The 20,336-nt window shown below is 51.9% G+C and overlaps 6 protein-coding genes across 6 annotated transcripts; 4 read left to right on the forward strand and 2 right to left on the reverse strand.

Moving 5' to 3' along the window:
* Positions 1–373: 373 nt before the first annotated feature.
* On the reverse strand, positions 374–4,234 carry BDR25DRAFT_303644 (AAA-domain-containing protein). The gene has a single exon (XM_033690038.1). It carries the CDS (start codon positions 4,159–4,161, stop codon positions 436–438), a length of 3,726 nt encoding a protein of 1,241 aa, XP_033547392.1. The 5' UTR covers positions 4,162–4,234; the 3' UTR covers positions 374–435.
* A 520-nt stretch (positions 4,235–4,754) lies between these two features.
* Positions 4,755–6,386, forward strand: BDR25DRAFT_342882 (uncharacterized protein; the record flags this gene model as incomplete). The annotated part of the gene is made up of 6 exons (XM_033693774.1): positions 4,755–4,984; positions 5,075–5,103; positions 5,206–5,415; positions 5,591–5,730; positions 5,859–5,984; positions 6,066–6,386. The coding sequence occupies 6 exons, from the start codon at positions 4,755–4,757 to the stop codon at positions 6,285–6,287; spliced, it is 957 nt and encodes a 318-aa protein (XP_033547393.1). The 3' UTR covers positions 6,288–6,386.
* Positions 6,387–7,825: 1,439 nt separating this feature from the next.
* BDR25DRAFT_342883 (WD40 repeat-like protein) lies at positions 7,826–11,911 on the forward strand. Its single transcript, XM_033693775.1, has 4 exons — positions 7,826–8,650; positions 8,695–8,966; positions 9,101–9,931; positions 9,985–11,911. Exons 1-4 carry the CDS (start codon positions 8,108–8,110, stop codon positions 11,543–11,545), a joined length of 3,207 nt encoding a protein of 1,068 aa, XP_033547394.1. The 5' UTR covers positions 7,826–8,107; the 3' UTR covers positions 11,546–11,911.
* A 632-nt stretch (positions 11,912–12,543) lies between these two features.
* BDR25DRAFT_355040 (uncharacterized protein) lies at positions 12,544–13,494 on the reverse strand (the record flags this gene model as incomplete). The annotated part of the gene is made up of 5 exons (XM_033695397.1): positions 12,544–12,712; positions 12,745–13,070; positions 13,141–13,233; positions 13,292–13,351; positions 13,387–13,494. 5 exons carry the CDS (start codon positions 13,492–13,494, stop codon positions 12,544–12,546), a joined length of 756 nt encoding a protein of 251 aa, XP_033547395.1.
* Positions 13,495–13,512: 18 nt separating this feature from the next.
* BDR25DRAFT_261576 (acetate--CoA ligase) lies at positions 13,513–16,662 on the forward strand. The gene is made up of 6 exons (XM_033686708.1): positions 13,513–14,068; positions 14,259–15,453; positions 15,507–15,767; positions 15,817–15,946; positions 15,999–16,273; positions 16,364–16,662. The coding sequence occupies exons 1-6, from the start codon at positions 13,980–13,982 to the stop codon at positions 16,424–16,426; spliced, it is 2,013 nt and encodes a 670-aa protein (XP_033547396.1). The 5' UTR covers positions 13,513–13,979; the 3' UTR covers positions 16,427–16,662.
* A 477-nt stretch (positions 16,663–17,139) lies between these two features.
* On the forward strand, positions 17,140–19,654 carry BDR25DRAFT_314284 (uncharacterized protein; the record flags this gene model as incomplete). The annotated part of the gene is made up of 3 exons (XM_033691441.1): positions 17,140–18,401; positions 18,450–19,218; positions 19,271–19,654. The coding sequence occupies 3 exons, from the start codon at positions 17,140–17,142 to the stop codon at positions 19,652–19,654; spliced, it is 2,415 nt and encodes an 804-aa protein (XP_033547397.1).
* Positions 19,655–20,336: the final 682 nt, after the last annotated feature.

Here is a 20,336-nt window from a genome sequence, read left to right on the forward strand (position 1 = left end):
TTGTGCAGTTCGTGCTCGGAATTCTGGGGGAGGAAGGTTTTGCGGGTTGGGAATAGGGATGGGAAGGGGTTTGGGTTAGAGGATTGGAGGAATCGGGCCGCGATAAGGATTTTGAGATGTTCCTTGGTGTTGTTTTTGAGAGATATGAGGATTAGGGCGGAGAAGAGGGGGGGAATGGGGAAAGTGGGGAATGAGAAGACGAAATAGTGGAACCAGGACAAATTGACTCGACATCCTTAACACAAAAGACAGAAGCGAATTGAATTTGAATTCTACAGTACCTCCGAAGAGACGGTAGACCCCTCTACCGTCTACCGTTGCATCGTGCAATCCAAGATGCCCAATACATTCATTTCATACTATGATACAATATGCGCAATACTTGCCCTCGATTGACAGCTCGTGACCGTTAACACTCTCGACCCTCGGGTTTCCTCAATGTCGCACCCTAGCAGCAGCCTCATTCTTATCCGAGCCAACTCCAAACCCGTAGGCGTTTTTCTTTCTCCTACCCTTGCGATCCCCATATTGTTCATCGAACTTCTTGATCGCGTTCAACGAAGACATATCTTCTGAGATACTGGCACTTATCTCTTGCAACGCTTTGTCGAAATGTCGGCTATGGAGTATGCGCTTTTCTGGAAATTCGTATTTGCGACCGAAGACAAGAGATGGTGGATATTGGGTGTGGGACTGCGACTCTGAGACTGTGGGTGAAGAGTCCGGCCTGGAGGATTCCGTACTAGAGTCAGACCGCCCCGCCTCAACAGCTGCTTTCGCCGCCGCAACTGCCGCCTGTTCATTCTCCTCCCTCACACACGCCAATGCCGCTGAAACCGCAACGTTTTTCAAGTCGCTCCCACTATACAGCGGCGTGCGCTTGGCAAGATCCACTAGGTCCACAGATTCATGCAATTGCTCGCCCCTAAGATGGATCTGCAAAATCTTCTGTCGATCCTCTTGAGTGGGCAAATCAACCAGTAAACGCCTCGGCAGGCGTCGTATCACCGCATCATCCAGATCAAACGGCCGATTAGACGCGACCATAACGAAAACCGAAGCATCGTTCAGACCATCCCACTCTTTTAGGAATTGGTTCAAAATATCCCGATGAGAGACGCGCTGCCGTGACCCATCACGAGCCCCGAAAATAGCGTCCGCCTCATCTAAGAAAACAATACACGGCGACAGCTTTTGCGCCAAGGTGAAGATAGCTCGGACGTTCTTCTCTCCTTCCCCGACATACTTGTCGTTGATCTCGCTCCCTGACACCTCTAGAACCGATGATCCGCTTTCTTTCGCTACTGCCTTTGCAAGCAACGTCTTTCCGGTCCCTGGAGGCCCGTAAAGGAGAACGCCGGAAATCTTATCGGTAGCAAGCACCCCGTAGTTGAACGCATCCGGACGAAGAAGAGACAGTGATGTCAGTGTTCTAATAGCCTCAACAGTGTCCTTCGGAACATGTACATGGTCGAATGTGGTCTTGATTTGGTCTGGGTTTACAATGCCATGCATCAGTCTCTTCTCATGCTTGGTAGCAGTCAAAGCGATGCGTTCCAGATCTAGCTGTGGCTGACCGGGTCGTCCCTCTTGTGCCAAAAAATCAGACTGCGAAACCCGTCGTCTCGGTGGAACTCCCATCTCTTCTCTTAGTCTATCTACGGATCTCCTAAGCTGGGTTCCTAGCCTTGACCGCTGTTTGGCAGCTTTGAGCGTGACATAGGCAAATTTTACCTCATCACTAGCCTCTAGCAGGCCCATTGACAAGGCAACATGAGCCCAGGTCAAGGATGGAGAAGCGCTATCCAAGCGAAAGAGTCCGAGTGCAGTTACTGCGATGCGGTGGACCTCATCATATGATAAAACTTTCCAGGAACAGGATTCCGGGTAGATAGGACCAAATCTTCGAGCTTGCTCCCTACCTGCTTTAAAATCCGTGATTTTCTCAGATGCCTTGGGATCTAGGGAACGTAACATGTCCTCAATGTGTCGAAGATTGATTTGATGAAATCTGAGAGTTTCAGAGGAGCCCTCCTTCAAAACTCGTGCTCTTGCAGCAGACTTGATGTCAAACGTGAATTCCTCGGGATGAAGAGGCTTCGCTTCAGATAAAGATTTATCCGCGTCTAAGGAATCCTCTTGTCTTAATGGCTTCTTTGTTGACACGAATGGCACTACGATAGTCCTGTACAAGCCAGCGTCACCTTCGGATTGCAGACTCTGCACTCCACTGGCGGACATTTCGGGTACCAGATCGGAAGACGACGTGGTGCCAATAATCATGACGTTTTCGCCCGCAGACCTTTGCTTTCGAACAATGTCCTCAAGTTTCTGAATGATTCGACTACCATAATATGTAGCCTGCAATTCTTTGATATCAGAGATGTAGATAATTTTCGCTCTTAGGGGAGTCCAAGAGGGTTGTTGTGATGGGCCAACCCGTATCGTAAATGTATTGGATAGTCTTGCCGACTCGGGTAATACGGAGCTGAAATCGAGCTCACCGTTCGGATTTATGGAAAAGTCAAAGAACTTGGGCTCTTCAGCGGCTTCGTCCGCAGTCGCGCGAGCAGCCTCCTTGGTGCGAGTGTGCGCGGGAAATGGAACTCGCGCTCGCTTGAGATCAGTGGAGTCCACTAAAACTTCAAGCAGGGTTAACAATTTTAGATCTTCCAGTTGGATCTCGCTTTGCGATTGTATCCGACCGTTTGGGGTGGAACCAGTATTACTTTCTCCTTCCCCCTCTCCTCCAGAGTTTGACTGCAGGCTCTTTATGCTTTGTGTAAGATCTCTTAAGCCTCTAAACACCCCTAGAGGAATTGCCCCGATGAAGTTTACCCGCGCACCCCCGGGAACGTTCGGTTGAGGGCCGAACCCTAGCCCTGGAAGGCCGAATGGGCGTGCAAATTCAGGCCGAGGAGACTCTTCTCCTGCTTCGTCCTCAACCCCATCGTCTCTTCCCAACTCTTCAAGGTCGCTCCCAAGTTCCGAGGTGGATTTGTACGTTTCGTAGCCCAGTGAACGTACTGAGTGCGGGGAAGGCTCCGATCCTTCCCCAAGATAGTCTCCTGCGAGTTGTGCTAGATCTTGAGCATCAAGTGATACAACATCTGCATCCAACTCAGCGGCTGCTGATAGAACCAAGTCCTTCAGAAGCTTTCCGTGCCGACTTGAGGGGGCGTGGAGTATTATATTGGTTTTTGAAGATGGGAAAGAATCGTTAAATGCCGGCTGTGTAGCAGAAAGGCATGCTGCAACTGTAGCGCGGGCCTCGAAGAGGACCAAAGGCGAGATAAATTTCTCAAATGTTTCCATTTCTCCAACCTGGGTCTGGTGACCGTCTTCGGGCAAACTTTCTAGCTTTTCGAGGTTCGGTCTTGAAGCCTTCCACTCATCCCAACTCGTCTTAGGCCCTGATGCCTTGTCTAAGGTTAACAGGCTTGCGCGATCCTGCTTATTTCCAACTGATCGAATATCCGTCTGAGCTAAATCCCTGGGACCCTCGGTTTTGGGAGAGAGAAGAGTAGGTGTCATACCAATCCTGCGAATAAACTCTTCCTGCAGTTCATTGAAGTGGTTGGTGCTCATAGTCGTTCCGTGCATGGCCCGGACCAACTCTAACACGCACCGGACGTCTCTTCCATCGCCAAAAAAAGGTAGTGAGCATGTGCCTAGCTCGCCCGTATCTTTGTTCTTTATCGATATAGAGCAGATTTTTTTGCTTGTGGCATAGGTTGGCGCCGAGTCCGCTTCTTCGCGCAGTGCAACTCTATAATCCAAAAACCATTGGGGAATGTGAACTGGCGGGAGATCTTGGGCACGATTCCGCCGCTGTGACCGTCTAAGCGCAGAGGAATATCGCCGTGTCATTTCCCTTGAGCGCTGCAACTTCTGTGCCAGCACCTCCGGATCCTCCGTTGCTACTCCGGCCTCCGGTTGCTCTGCCTTTGCCGTCTTCTCCGGGCTCTTCTTATCCGCGTCATTTTCGTCGACCGGGGGGTTCTCAGGGCCCGGTGGAGGATTCGAGGTGTTTGCGAGGTAGAGAGAGGAATGGAAGAGTCGTAATCGAATTGACTGAGGGTATCGGCGCCCTTGGATATATCTTGCTGGAGGTCTGGCTTGAGACGCTGACCGCAGTGCCGGCCGTATTACGGCATACATACGGAATCACGTGGCGCTCAAGAGAGTGCCAGGGGAGGTGAGCCTACGAAAATTGTGGTAGGCTGTCGTGATAGTGATCAATGGATGGAGTTTGTTGGGGATACTTTCCAGTGCCACTGCCATCAAAAAGTTGCCGTATTAAAAGCCGATGTCTAGCCGAGCTTGCGCTGATTGGACGAATGGTAAACCAATCCCAACAACCACCATTCGCCAAGTGAAGGTCATCATATCCTCACCTACCCGGCACGTAAGGAACAGGCTCTCGAAAGGGATAAATACTAGAGCTGAGTGCGTATATTTGATCGCAGCTATAATTCATAAGATTAACACTGTCATATCTTCTCTCACCCCATGAGCGAGACATTCCTCAGAAATAAGGATATATAAGGATATACTTCTTCTGTTCATAGCTCACGGTAGAGGGTTGAGAAAGCGCTTGACTTTTAGGAGTCGTAATTGTAGCGCCGACCTCTAGAAATTGTTGCCCAGATAGCAACCGAAGGTATTTCCCTGCTGTACCATGGTAGAATATTAATAGGGCCTCATCTAGCTCTAGATTTCGTCACCTACCGTACCCGAGCATATCATTAGTAATGAAGGCAGAATCGCTCTCAAAGGTCTATCGACTATTTGGCGATCTCCACGACTACAAACATGCTCCCATGTCTTCTCTTGTCGGAGCCCTGATGGAGGTGGGGGCGATTATCACCCCGGTGGGGCTTCATTCCCCAATTCCAAAAGGTGTCATTCGTTATTCGTCTCACAATAGTGTTGTTGGTTCAAGGCACTATGATATGGTTATTGCAAATTCCCTAATCGCTAGGTACGTCACCAGCTTATGCTTTTCAATAAATCGAAGGACTAGGCTCTCATCAACATCTTTCGCCAATATCCCTTACACGGGCCTTTCCAGCTCACAGCAACCATCATTCCTAGCCAGAGGTACGTTCTGCAGAAGATTTTATGACTAGGAATGAGATGAGTAAGTTAGAAGTGGGCTCGCTAGAGGTCTGGAAGCTAACTGATGTCTTGAACCCCTGTCAGGCAAGTCACTGACTGCCAAGGAACGTCGAGATTCAGCGTTGGTGGAGAATGGTCCGAAGGTTCTGGACCCGCCTTCTAGAAGCTCCACGTTCCAGAACAGCGGCGCAGATATCGAAGTGCTTGTACAAGACAACGAAGGCGAAAAGGTCACCTATCAGCAGCAGACTCGGATCTTGGTCGCTGCAGTCCTTGCGAGCTTTTGCGTCATCGGTAGATATTTAGATACCTAAAATATGCACATCGGGGAGTTGACAAACACAAGGTTATATCCAAAGCTATGGCATTTTCCAGGAACATTATGGAGATAGTGCAGCTGTCACAGAGGGCATTCTCCGGCCAGACCAAATGACATCCAGAGCTTGAATAGCTGCAATCGGGTCCTCAGGGAACGGAGGGATTCTTGCTCTGTTTGCCATCGTCTATTACCCGTTTATCCCATTGATTGGGCGACATATCACATGGGTTTGCTGTTTTGGAACGACCATAGTAACATTAGGCCTGTTGACGGCGTCAGCAAGTACAAATGTGAGTTGCACTTAACTTTAGAATACAAATACTAACGCTGCCACCCTGGTCTAGCTGTTCCACTCTCCTAGCAACCCAAGGGATACCCTTCGGAATTAGGAACGGAGTTCTATTGTATACACTCCAAGCGATCCTCCCAGAGTACTTTAGCGAACGTAGCGGGCTCGTACAAGGTGTTAGCGCAGCAGGCAAGTCTCGGTGATTGCCAATTCTTTCGTCAAGCTAACGCACAACTAGCCGGCGGACTCGGTGGTGTGTGTTACGCACCTTTCCTAAAAGAGATGCTCCATGATATCGGGACAAGAAACACTTTGCGAGTGCTTGCGTGCATGTAGGCCGTCCTCCTCGGAGCGGCGAGTATCATTGCCCCTCCAGCTCGAAAATACGAGAGACATAGTTTCCGGATTGTGCCACTGAAGACATTCCGAGACCCAATCTTCACCATGTTGATGGCTGTCAACTTCCTGAATCCGCTCACTGTTGCTACTTGTTTAGTATTCGGGCGGATTTCCGCGAATCTATGGGCAGAAGCAGCTCCACGGCCTCGTTGCTGTTAGCCTTAATCTGTGGGGTTAGAATTCCATCCAGGATACTAGGAGGATACGTCGCCGACAGATTCGGACTGTAGAACACTCTCATATGTGGAACGGCTATATCTGGACTAAGTGTTTGGTCTTTGTGGTTCGCGGCGGCGCATTCCAGCAACAATCCACTGTAGATTGCTCATCTTGTTGTCTACGACATCTCATTCGGCTGTTTCATATCGCTTATTAGCTCGGTACAGAAGGCCCTATTCGGCATCGAACAATACTACCCTTACTCTGGAGCATTCACTACTGTCTAAGGGGTCGCATACCTCGTTGGAGGTCCAATCGCGGGAACACTTATTAAAAGGGGCAGGGACGATGAGCTCTCGGCGAGGGACTACTCCGGATTAATCGCTTATACTGGGGGTACGATAACTGTTTGTGTGGTCTGTTTGGTTCTGGTCCGTACGCTTGATGCGAGGAAGATTGGGTGGGAGCGGGTACGGTGATGGAAGGGCCCTAGGATATCCAAGAGCGTGGACAAGTGCAATCATGCCAAGGCCTGGAAAACAATGGTGCCCACTGGGGCGATGGTATACACTGACCCTCCAAACATGGCCCCCGCGAGAAGCCGCATCATTGCAACGTCACCGACAGGTTCCACTGATTGTGGTGGCTTGGAAGGGGGAAGTCGAAGAGGACTGGCCCGGTCAGCGATTCAATGAGCTCAGATGCATTTGGATCTACCGTGTGATATGAATGGAGAGCACTTGATTTGCTGAACCTGTTTTTAGGAAAAGGTAGAGATACCCGTCGACACACCAGGGGGTCGATTAGGGGGCCTATACCTGCTGAAGATATAGCATACCTCATCGACTTGGTTACCATATCTTCCTTTACAGGCTCACTTGAGCACTGGCTAGGTGCTTGAACTTTCTCAGCCAACCTCTGTAAATTGGAGTCGATGAGATTGGAAGTGCTTGTCATACGTGTTTTCTGTTCTGTGCATGGTTGAGGAAGAACTTATTTGTGGACATAAAGTGAGTCCCTTCGAACCCCACCCATTTTCCCACTGTTGATAAGCCATGGCCTTGTGTGAAGAGTGCCTCGACGCTGCCGTAACTTTAGAAGACGATGAGGTCTGATGGTGTTGGTCATAACTTTGGCCTGACCGCACAATCCCTGGACCCTGCTGCTCTAGCGGGCCCTTGCATGATGCTCTTCGTGATCCCGGTCGTGGAGGGCAGCCCAGAACTGAGATTCACCATGGGCATTCAAGCGAGACGATGGTCCGTCCGCGTCCCTAGTTCCAAGGTTGTCTAAGCGTCAAGCATCCGCGCCCCTCGACGCGCCCGAAACGGTATGACGAGTGACGAATGTGTGCAAGAGTGAAACAATGAAAGGATGTGATTGTGGTGATGCATGGTGACAGCAGCGAGGCGGCGAATGACAGTGAAGGGTTCTTGGAGCTGGGTCCCGGTCCAGCGTGCCTGTGCGTTCCCGCTGATCATTTCTTTTGTGTTGATGGCCCGAAATCAAACCAGTCCGTTCACCCCAGGCTTTCACCGTGCATGAATCTCTCACTTCACCTACGATGACTGTTGCGCAAACCGTCAGACCGTCCTACTGTACCTGAATTGGCCCTATATCGCCCTCAATTGCGCGGTTCCTGGCTACTTTTCAGCACGTGGCCACCACCTGCAGCCCCCCGAGTTGCATTCCCTCTCATCGCTTCACCAACCACCCAACCACACCGCAACGTCCCTCCGGCAAGCGCAACTGCCATGACGGTTCGATGACATGTGCAGCATCGCCAGGCATCGCATACCCCGTCTTCCCTGGACTAAGCGATGTCCCTCACTCCATCTAACCCCCGGATGATGAGCCCTTGGGGCGGCAGCGTCAAGCTCACCCCGTCCAATTCGCCGTTCGTGAAGACCACCCCGCTGCGGTCACCTATCAAGCCCAGCCGCGCCGAAGTGAACCTCTCGCTCAAGCAGGTCATTGGGACTACTGCTAGTTCGGCCAATGCCTTCGACAGCCTCCCCTCGGGCAGATGCTTTGGCTTCACCGCCGGAGCTGCTGCCGTCATTGCGACGGTCGACGCCCACCAGCAGCTCACCCAGCGATTCTACCGCGCCCGCCCCACCACCAACCCCCTCAACCCCTCATCTTCCGTCTACGGTGGCCCTTCAACCCCGACCCAAAACGAAAGTCGGAACCGAACTGCTGCCTCACTGCGCGATGCTGGCATAGGTGCCTCGTCGCTCGCCTCCCCCGCGAACGACTGGGCGGATTCTCCCGGATGCAGGACCTGGACCGCCCGGGAAAGGATCAAAGCTGCAACTTGTGTATCATTCAGTCCAGATGGGAAATTTCTGGCTATAGGAGAGGTATGGGCCTTTTTGCCTGGTATGGATTGTACTGACTGGTTCAGACGGGATATAAGCCGCGTGTGCTGATATTCTCCACCGCCTCCGATGCTCCGTCCGACACTCCTCTCACCTCTCTATCCGACCACACTTTCGGCGTCCGATGCGTCGCTTTTAGCCCCGACTCGCAATATCTGGCTAGCTTGGGTTCTTCCAATGATGGCTTCTTATACATATGGAACATCAATTCCCGGACCGGGGCTGCAACACTACATTCCAGCAACAAATGTACTAGTAACATCAATAGAATGGCTTGGATGGGGTCAAGTCTGATCACGTAAGTGCTCGTTGTCCTTTAACAGTGTCATCGTAATAGTCGGGGTTAGCTTTCCTATTCGCATAGCAGGCGGTGTTACTTTGAGAACCCCAAGGATTGGGCTGGAATGAAGGTCATCGCTAACGGCATTATAGTGTCGGCACGAGACATGTCAAGGTTTGGCGGGTGGAAGATCCAAATTCTACACCTCGAATGTCAAGACCAAGACAGAGTGATGTCTCCTTCCTCCTCTCGAGTAGCACGCATAAAACACTACCAGGCAGAAACTGTCTCCTGGAATCCCTCCTTGAAGCAAACTTCACGAGCGTCGTTGCGGTTGCCCCATCTAAGTCCATTGTCGCCTCTGACAAAGGAGATATATGCCTCATTGACGATACTGAAGGATCTCAGCGCTTCACCAAGGTCGCCGAGGCCGGATTTTCAGTGTCATCCATGGCCGTGGATTCAAAAGGACGACTGCACTTGGCTAGCAGCCAGGGAGGCCTGAAAACTCTGGCCATTAAAGAGATGATTGGAGTACTAACACCGCCTCCTTCGCCGCCACCTCGAGTTCAATCACCAGTGGTGTCTTTAACAACCAATTCCATCCAAGTCGAAGCCATTACGCCGCTCATTGATCATCTCGTCACCGTAGATTCGCAGCGTTCGATTCGCTTATCACATTTATGCTCCGCTGACGACGAATCCCTAGTTGGTGATGTTGTCCAGAAGCTACCGGCCCACGGTGATTCCGTGCTGGGTGTGGCTGCGCTCACCCAGCCAAACGCCATCGATGCCTCATTTTACACCTGGTCCGCAGGAGGATCAGTCCTTTTCTGGAGCCAGGAGGGTGTCTGCAAGGATTCTTTGCAAATCACTCTTGAACAAATTGAAGGCTCTGAGGCCGATCTAAATGAGCTGAAAACCGTGAGAGTATCAGTTGGTGCGAGCTATATTGTGACTGGTGACAAGTACGGTGTTCTCAGGCAAGTTGCTTTTCTAGTGTCCCATCCATGAGAGAATGCTAACATCGCAATAGGATAATTGACTGCAAGACCAAGTCGAGCTTATTTGACTTCAAAGCCCACGCTAGTGACATTACCGAGATTGCTATCTTCGAGGAGAAGACGCCAGCGTATATTGCTTCTGCGGCGAGAGATCGCACGGTACAGGTTTTTACGAAGAAAGGCCACGTATGGGAATTAATGCAGACCCTTGACGAACATGTGGGTGCTGTTACCGGAATTCTCTTCTCTAGGAATGGAAGCAGACTTGTGTCCTGTTCCTCCGATCGCACCTTGGTCGTCCGCGAGTTAGTCTCACGCGAAGAGGCAGGTCAAATCATAAGTGCGTTCCTGATACTGCGGACTATCATCTTAAAAACGACTCCAGTCTCAATGACATGGGATGCCGACCAGGACGACATTCTTTTAGTATCGACGATTGACCGACAGGTTCACAAGTATGACCTGCGAAATGGCCAATCCCTCAGCACTTTCCGTGCCGCAGACACTGAAGGAGGTGATGCCGTGGTCTTGTCATCTCTAGTTCATATCCAACGTCCTCAAGGCCCGCCTTTGATCGCTGGTGTCTCAAGTACAGACAAGTCCATCCGCCTGTACGAAGAAGGGGGCACTCTCGTTGCGCGCGATTGGGGCCATACTGAGGGTGTCACCGCAATTGCTCTGGTAAAGCCACAAGATTCCGATGATGATGATGATGACGGACAGAGGTCATTAGTCACAGTTGCGGTAGATGGTACTATTTTTATCTGGAGCCTGGAGATGAAATTCCCTTACCGGCATGATTTATCGAAGTCAGTAGATCTCTTGGGCCCGATTACTCCCACAAACTACGACCTCCTAGCGAGTAAGCCGCCGTTGCGACGAGTTTTCTCTCAGTCAGAGCTCGCCCGTTTCCAAAGATCTCCTGATGATGACAATCAAACACCTACTGGAAGCAGATCACCAAAGTTGCGGAAAAGGCTCTCCAAATTCTCGCTGGCTCAAGCTCCAAAGCTTGATCCCTCGCCTATGCCGAGCATCCCACGGGAGCTCCGTGCATCTGGACACGGATCGCTGCGCAAATCATACAGGAACCGATCCCCTTCTCCGCCCAGTCCACGCAACAACACTATCCTCGCGAAGAAGCGCTCGATGGTAGACGTCCGAACTCGTAATAAACCACCTGTAAACGAGTTTGGGAGTCTTGGGGCATCCACCGAGAGTCTTTGTCGAACCCTTCGTGCATACAGGAAAAGACTCGCGAACAGCAATGATGATCTCAGCTCTGAGCTTGTGAAAGAGGTTGAACGCGAACTTGCACAAACGGCAAGGGCGGTGGGAGAGAAGGCCAAGTCAAGAAGCGTGGATGAGACAGTCATGGTGAAGCTTTTGGACCAGTACTCAGAAAGACTTGTGAGCATGTTAGATGAGAAGATCGCTGCTAGTGTAGCAATGAGAGTCCGAGAGAGTAGCATGTCAGAAGGGCCTGCATCACCAGCGTTGGAGCGAGAAGGAGACAGAGGGACCGAGGATTCTACCATCAGCAATACAGACTCAGCGGAAACACGCACAACGGAGTCGCTGAACGAGAAATGAGGACGAGCTTGGAGTAATCGATAATCCGGACGGACGCCGGAAGAATTTATGGATATTGGAATATGGGGCGACCCACGGCGTGTACAGTGATGGTGTTGTGTACTCCACGGAGACACGGGAACTATTTTCATTACGACTGAATACCGGCGTCTGGGATTGCTTTCGGTTAGCACAACATTTGTTTTGGGAGGACCTCACAGTTCTGGCGTTAAGGAACCTTTGTATTCCTCGGGTGGAGGTTGGGATTCTTTACCTGCCTGATACCTTTATGTTATCGTGTCGCCTTAGAAGATGCCTCTTCCTCTTCCTTCTTCTTCTTCTTCTACTTCTTCTTCTTCTTCGCTCCAGTACTAGAGTCAATTCATGCAAGGTTCAATCCCTGTCTTTACATCTGTCATGGGTTCCGATCCAGCCAACAAACTTGCTAAACCCTACTCATATTAAGAATTTGTATATGCGCGCGATATGCGGCGCATTTCACGGCGCAAGGGTACCCAATAACAGATTGGGGCACAGCTGTTTGACATCTTCTCGCTCAAGCATATCCGCAGCAAGTTATCCGCGTGGAGACAAGGAAAGGTCCCGCCATCGCGTACGAGCATCATGCGAACATGTTCGAGCCGGACATAGGTATTGGCTGATGTTTAAGTTGGGGAATCTGGGCGCTGGTTTGCCAAGCGCGGATGCCCAGTCGCTTGCGGCGAATCAGCACGGCGAAAGGGCTATGTCGAAAGGGAAGTATTGGCAAAAGTGTGGGGTGGGTGAGCGTGTGGCCATCATGGCGACATGATATACGGATGCGGGGAGCGGGGAAGACAAGCGTTGGAAGGGTGCAAGGTGCAGGTTTAGGGCTGGGCATTGTCGAAAGGAATGTTGGGTGAATGTGTATTATGAATTGGGTGTATCGAATATCAAAGTTCGATGAGGGCGAAAGTCGGGAATACCTAGGAGGTATACTTAGCGCGGAGCCGCTCTCCACGGCACTAGCCTCGATGATATCAAATATCAAACACAGATAAATCCCTCTTGCTCAAGTATGCAGGCAAAGGGTTACCCGTGTTCCTCAACACGACGACTTTCTTCTTCAACGACGAGAATAAATCGCTCCTCGGAAGCAGTTCACCAATGCCAATGCAAGGGCAACCATCGGCTATCAAGAGCCAGCGCCTCGGGCCATGGTGCTTCCCCAAGTCCGAGACTGCGTGCGGTTTTGATCAGGCCAGATGCTTGCAAGTCTCGCGTGGTTGAGGCCGAGGCGGAGTCTTGGCCTATTCAGGGTAGGCAGTCTAAGTGAATGACTATGGGGTACCGGATCGCAGCCTGGAGAAATGGCAATGAAGATCGTGATGCTTTTCCTTGACGAACCTTGGAAGGTTTTATATGGACTGATGATAAGGCCACGCTGCAGTCGTGTAGTCATGCACTGCTGGACTTGCAGTTTCGGGTTGCGAGCGCTGCACTGTGTGGCTTGCTGATTGCTGGAACGGGCATGCAGGTACTTGCATTGAGCTACACAACTTGAGAACTACGGATCCCGAATGGCTCTAGCCGCCTGTTGCTCTGTAACCTCGTTCATCCAGACACAGACAGAGCACAGAGTTCCGCTGACCAGAACCCGCCCGGCTGCAGTATCCCTCATTTCCAGATCCGGCGCCCAGTTTCAGCAGCTTCAAGCCTTCAACATCATACTTCACCACGCAGCTGCCCGATCAACAAAGATTCAAGACATGCTTTTAGAGGGTAGACAGCATCAGTGGACAGATCAGCAGCCACCGGCTTTCCTTTAACAATGGCCGCGGTACGGGTCTGTGGCCCCGGACTAATGGGACTTTCTTCATCACAGGGCCCCGCCAAGAGCAGCGTAAGTGGCCCCCCGGCGATGAGGTGCGTGGAAAGCGGACCACTGCGTGGGCCCAGACAAAGAACTTCGCAGCACAGCCGTTCGTCATTTTCCCTTCTCCCCGCAGCAGCGACACATGCGCCTGGACGGGCACGAGGCGTGGACGAACCGGTACGGCGAGCGGCTTTTCTCAAATTTCGGCGCGCGGGAAGCTACCCTTGAAGACATCATAAGAGCAGCCAGACGCCCCATTATTGCTTTACCCTACCCGTACCAATAATCCCACTGTTGTCTCCCTCACTTGTTGCGTCGTTGCGTTACTGTACCTCTTCCATAGCCTCGCCCCGAGACTGCCTCCCTCGCCAGGCAGCTGTTCTCCGAGACGCGAGCAGCTTCAATACCTGTGCAATCAATCTCATCCTCCGAGCCCTTTACCCGGAATTGAGACATATATCTTCACAGGACCCATCCTCTGCTCCGTCTACACAGCAAAAGAGCGCCGCAATCCTGCATTCCTACAGCTCTGCTCTGGCAACCCTCTCCCCGCAGCTCTGACCGTGCCCCTCTTGGCTGAATACATCCACGAACACAGACATGTCTGAAGGCGCCGTCAAACCTGCAAACCCCGTGGTGGCAGAGGCCCACGAGGTCGACACTTTCCACGTCCCCAAGGCTTTCTATGAGTAAGTTGCGACTTTTCGTTGCATCATAGCCAGCAATCATGACAGCTGCCATTGTCCCAAGCTCTGAGCGAAAGCGCGGCAGAGCGGGGTAAACCCCGCGACGCCCAACGTCCCTGGGAAGCCCGTATCGCAATCAGCCACCCCCAGAGTCCGAAAGAAATGAAAAGGGCGCTAACAAATGACCTCACAGGAAGCATCCACACACAAAACCGCATCTTGATGGCCTCGAACACTACCAGCAATTGTACAAAGAGTCTATCCAGGAACCCAACAAGTTCTGGGGTCGTCTGGCCCGTGAAATGCTCACGTGGGAACGCGATTTCCAGACCGTGCATGCTGGCAGCTTCGAGGGTGGCGACAATGCCTGGTTTGTTGAAGGCAGACTAAATGCCAGTTACAATTGCATTGACCGCCATGCTTTCAAAAACCCTGATAAGCCGGCTATTATCTACGAGGCTGATGAGGCCGGCGATGGCCGCACCATCAGCTATGCAGAGCTCCTCCGCGAGGTCTCAAAGCTGGCCTACACGCTCAAGGAGATGGGTGTCAAGAAGGGTGATACTGTTGCTATCTATCTACCCATGATTCCAGAAGCAGTTATTTCGCTAATGGCCTGTGCGCGTATCGGCGCTGTTCACTCAGTCGTCTTCGCCGGTTTCTCCTCCGACTCCCTCCGTGACCGCATTATTGATGCCGAATCCAAGGTCGTCATTACTACGGATGAAGGTAAGCGCGGCGGAAAGGTCATTGGTACGAAGAAGATTGTCGACGAAGCTCTGAAGCAGTGCCCTGATGTTACCCACTGTCTGGTGTATAAGCGCACTGGCGCGGATGTTCCCTGGACCAAGGGACGAGACCTGTGGTGGCATGAAGAGGTCGACAAGTACCCTGCCTACATTGCCCCCGAATCCATGAACTCCGAGGACCCGCTCTTCTTGCTCTACACATCTGGTTCAACCGGTAAGCCCAAGGGTGTCATGCACACGACCGGTGGCTACCTGATTGGAGCCGCAGCGACTGGAAAATACGTCTTTGATATCCATGACAAGGACATCTTCTTCTGTGGTGGTGATGTGGGTTGGATTACTGGTCACACCTATGTCGTATACGCCCCGCTGCTGCTTGGTGTTGCCACTGTTGTCTTCGAGGGAACTCCTGCGTACCCCAACTTCTCGCGCTACTGGGATATCGTTGACAAGTATAACGTCAGCCAATTCTATGTCGCGCCCACTGCTCTGCGGTTACTGAAGCGCGCTGGTGACCAGCATGTTAAGCACGAGATGAAGAATCTCAGGATTCTAGGATCTGTGGGTGAGCCGATTGCTGCTGAGGTCTGGAAGTGGTACTTTGAGATTGTAGGAAAGGAGGAAGCACATGTTGTTGACGTGAGTAAAGTCGGAGTTCCTATGAGAACGAAAGGGGATGCTGATGATTGCAGACATACTGGCAAACCGAGACTGGTTCCCACGTTATCACGCCACTCGGCGGTGTTACGCCAACGAAGCCGGGATCTGCCTCCCTTCCCTTCTTCGGCATCGAGCCTGCCATCATTGACCCCGTATCAGGCGACGAAATTCACGGAAACGATGTCGAGGGCGTGCTAGCATTCAAGCAGCCATGGCCAAGCATGGCCCGAACAGTCTGGGGAGCACACAAGAGGTATATGGACACATACCTGAACGTGTACAAGGGATATTACGTGAGTAACCCAGAGACCATGGAGTTAAGACATATGCTGACGTCTACAGTTCACTGGAGACGGTGCTGGGCGTGACCACGAGGGTTACTACTGGATCCGGGGTCGTGTGGATGATGTTGTCAACGTTTCTGGGCACAGGCTGTCAACCGCAGAAATCGAAGCCGCGCTCATTGAGCATCGTATGTCAACCCCAATGCGGACGCTTGGATAAGATGACTGATAATTGCATAGATTCCGTCGCCGAAGCTGCGGTCGTGGGTGTGCACGACGAACTGACCGGCCAGGCCGTGAACGCCTTCGTGTCGTTGAAAGACGGAAATGGGACCAGTGATCAGACAAAGAAGGATTTGATCCTCCAAGTCCGAAAGTCGATTGGCCCCTTCGCAGCACCGAAGGCGATTTATGTAGTTCCAGATCTGCCCAAGACGCGATCAGGAAAGATCATGCGTCGTATCCTGCGAAAGATCTTGGCAGGTGAGGAGGACCAGCTGGGCGATGTCACAACAGTAAGCAAGCCTTGGATTTTTTCTTCAGCGCTGCTCGTGGTGGTGTTGGTGACGCGTCTTGCCAAGAGCGGAGGCTAACATTTGCGGCAGCTCTCGGATCCTTCGGTTGTCGACAAGATAATTGATGTGGTGCACACTGCCAAGAAGAAGTAGACGTGGCGTGGGACTCACCATGTAAGATGGGTGGAGGGTAGGTTTGGAATGCGGGCAAATATTGAGGTACCCAGCGAAGCAATGATGGAAACAAATTCTTGGACTTCAGGCGGCTGTAAGGCATCTTTGTATCCGTGAGCTGAGAGGAGTCGGGCGCACGCTGGCTTCGGCAAGTGTTTTGACTGGATGAGACAAGACTGGTGCTGAAGACACGGGACCCTTTTTCTACGCTGCGGCTGTTTTTAGTAATTAACTATATCCTGAATGAAGGTTCTTTGTTTGTACCAAGCCGACCCAGGCGTGCAGGTGTCGAAGGTGTCACACAGACGCTTCAACAGGCCCAGATGCCACAATGCCAATGGACTAAATGTGCGTTTGACGCTTGTGCTCGCGAAGAACAGCGAAAGTGACGAGTGAGCTCAGAGGGAGGCGTCTCATTGGCGTTACAGAGTGGATAATGTTGCCCAGTGCGCCGTTTCTCCGCCAGCCTGCGCCAAGGGCCTTCGCTGGGGGGGGGCTGAGCCTGCAGCGATTACGACGGGACTTTGGCCTCTCATCAACCTCCGCTCTTCTTGATTACACCAGCGCTACTTCCATACCGGCCTGCACAATAATACACATCTATGTCACTCGCTGCGCTGCCCCGCCGGTAACTCCTCTCGCTTTCCTGCTGCCCTGCGAACCTTCTCCTCGACGGGGAGTTTGCCTCCGTTATGTTAATCTCGCGGGCCTTCACTGCCGTCGCTGCGATTGCTTCCGTCGCACTTATCAGCGCATCTTCGACCGCGCGAAACCCGCTCAAGACCCTAGGACTCGCGAAGAACCCATCCATCCTCACCCAGAACCACCGCGTGACGGCACTGTCGACATTCGATGTAGTCTTCGACTTCTCCAGCACCCGCATAAGGCTAAGCCTAGAGCCGAACCACGACATTTTCGTCGACGGAGCCAAGGTGCAGTATCTTGGGGCGGATGGCCGCATCACCAAGGAGGAGCCGCTGAACCGGCTAGAGCACAAGGTGTTCAAGGGGAAAACGTGGTTGAAGAGAGGGGACCGCTGGGACAATGTGGGGTGGGCCCGCATCACCATCCGCAGGGACGGCGTGGACCCACTGTTTGAGGGCGCCTTCACTGTGGACCACGACCATCACCACGTACAGCTTTCTTCGAATTATAAACAGACACGCCATGATTTGGACCCGAACATCGATTTGCGGGACGACGAGTTCATGGTGGTGTTCAGGGACTCCGATATCTCTAATGAGCAGGAGCACTCGGAGTTGAAGAAGAGGGGGGAGCATTTAAGCTGTCAGAGCGACTCGCTGGAGTTTAATATGATGCCCGAACACCCCATCTATGCAAGCATGCTGCGGCGAGAGGATGGCTTCTGGACCGCCCCGATTTCATCGCTGATGGGCAAGCGACAGCTGGACAACTCTCCCGGAGGAGGCAATGGCGCAGGAGTCAACCTTGTCTCGTCGATTGGCAGCACCGTCGGCTGTCCTGGGACTCGCAAGGTCGCCCTCGTCGGCGTCGCCACCGACTGCACATACACTGCCCAGTTCAATTCGTCCGAGTCGACGCGCCAGAATGTTATCAATCAAATGAACACAGCATCAAGTCTTTTCGAGAGCACTTTCAACATCTCGCTTGGTCTCGCCAACCTGGTCGTGACGGAAAAGGATTGTCCTACTTCCCCGAACGCAGCGACGCCGTGGAACCAGGCATGCAATAGTAATGTCGAAATCCAGGCGCGGTTGAACCTTTTCTCGGCGTGGAGAGGCCAGCAAAAGGATTCCAATTCGCACTGGACCCTTCTGAGTACTTGTAATACCGGTTCTGCGGTGGGCTTGGCGTGGCTCGGACAGGTCTGCACGACCGGATCTCAAGGCTCTAATTCGTCAGACGGTAACGCAGAAACCGTAGCTGGAGCTAATGTGGTAGTGCGGACGTCGACGGAATGGCAGGTCATTGCGTAAGTTCTCTCCGAGAGGTACTGTTTCGCCTACTTATACATCTTCAGCCACGAAACCGGCCACACTTTCGGTGCGGTCCACGACTGCACTGCGAACACATGCCGAGACCAGAATACCGTAAATTCCCAGCAATGCTGCCCTCTCAGCTCCACCACCTGCGATGCTGGGGAACAATTCATTATGAACCCTTCCACGGCACAGGGCATTACCCGATTCTCCGCTTGTTCCATTGGTAACATCTGCTCTGCCATGGGACGCAATAGTGTCAAGACTACCTGCCTTACCAACAACAAGGGCGTCACCACCATCTCTGGTCAACAGTGCGGCAACGGAATCGTCGAAGAGGGCGAAGACTGTGATTGTGGTGGCACAGAGGGTTGCGGTAGCAACGCTTGCTGTGATGCTAAGACATGCAAATTCAAATCCGGCGCCGTCTGCGATGACTCGAACGAAGACTGCTGCAAAAACTGCCAGCTTGCGTCCGCGAGCACTGTCTGTCGTTCTAGTTCCAGTAAATGCGACCCCGAAGAGAAGTGTACAGGCACCTCACCTTATTGTCCTACGGATAAAACAAATCCCGATGGTAGTGACTGCGGAAACGGTCTAAAGTGTGCGAGCGGACAATGCACGTCACGAGACCAGCAGTGCAAGACTGTTATGGGAAGTTACACACAGGGCAATGACACATATGCTTGCGACAATAGCAACTGTATGCTCAGCTGCGCAAGTCCGGAATTCGGACGGGGAGTGTGCTACGGTCTGCAGCAGAACTTTTTGGATGGTACTCCCTGCACTGGGGGTGGCAAATGTCAAAATGTAAGATTCTAATCGTACACACGTTCTAGATCTGATTTTAATCCTACTCTAGGGGCGATGTTCAGGCGCTTCAATAGGCGTAGAAGTCAAGTCCTGGATCGATGATCACAAACCCCTCGTCATCGGTATCGCATCCGCTATCGGCGGCCTCCTTCTCCTCTCCATCCTCGGGTGCTGTTGGCGGTGCTTCAGACGCAGAAAGACGAGAAAGATCTATGCCCAAAGCATGCCATATCGTACCATGCCTCCGCAATTCCCTCCCAGTGGCGGCTACCGCCGTTCAAGAAGCGGCGGCAGGAGAAATGGTGGCCCGCAAAGCCCGAATGGCAGTGGCGGTCCATTGATGACTGAGAACGGTCCACCTAGGTGGCAGGGAAATCCAGTTCGTCCTCCACCGCCAATGTTCCAGCGAATTTCAAGCGTGCGGTATGCATAGTTCCGCATCGAACCCCTAGAAATATCTGTTCTGTTGTATTTTGTTTTGTTTTTTTGAGTGTTTATTTTCGCACCGAATATCACTTGCATTGGCCTATGGAACTGGGGAAAACACTCCTTGGTATTGATGAAAAATACCCTTTACGATCATTGCGCGGGGAAAGACATGGCGTTTTTCTTGGAGCTACATCATTTTATCACCGACCGGGGATAGATCGGCATTTTGGAAATATTCGTTTAGCTTTTGCATGGCGTTAAGGTACCATGGATGGCATACTGGCTCTCCAGTTTTGCATTGGAGTGGAAAGGGAGGACTACCTCGCCTGAGACAAGCAGAGGACGAGTGAAGAGAGATAGAGGGAACGGGTTTTAGGTGGACATGTATGTCTGGGTGGTGTATACGAGCTATTGTATTCTGTGTAGATCTGATACAGACTGCAAAGGAGCGATGTAGTGTATAGCATAGGAATGGATATCTTCGTACGTTTGGTGGTATGTTTTTCCTGGTTAAGAAAAATTACATCCACCAGGCCGTTTTCACAGTTGTGGGTAGGCATCTGAACAATAACACGCTGTCTAGTTACTTAACTCGGTCCTTTTATTCGACTCATTAACTTGGCTACGTACTTGTGAGTGCTTTTACACAATGCCGCACACATACTCTAACATGTACTGATCTTGAG

The sequence above is a fragment of the Lindgomyces ingoldianus genome, assembly GCF_010093535.1.
Source record: "Lindgomyces ingoldianus strain ATCC 200398 unplaced genomic scaffold BDR25scaffold_16, whole genome shotgun sequence".
Classification (NCBI taxonomy): Eukaryota; Fungi; Ascomycota; class Dothideomycetes; order Pleosporales; family Lindgomycetaceae; genus Lindgomyces; species Lindgomyces ingoldianus.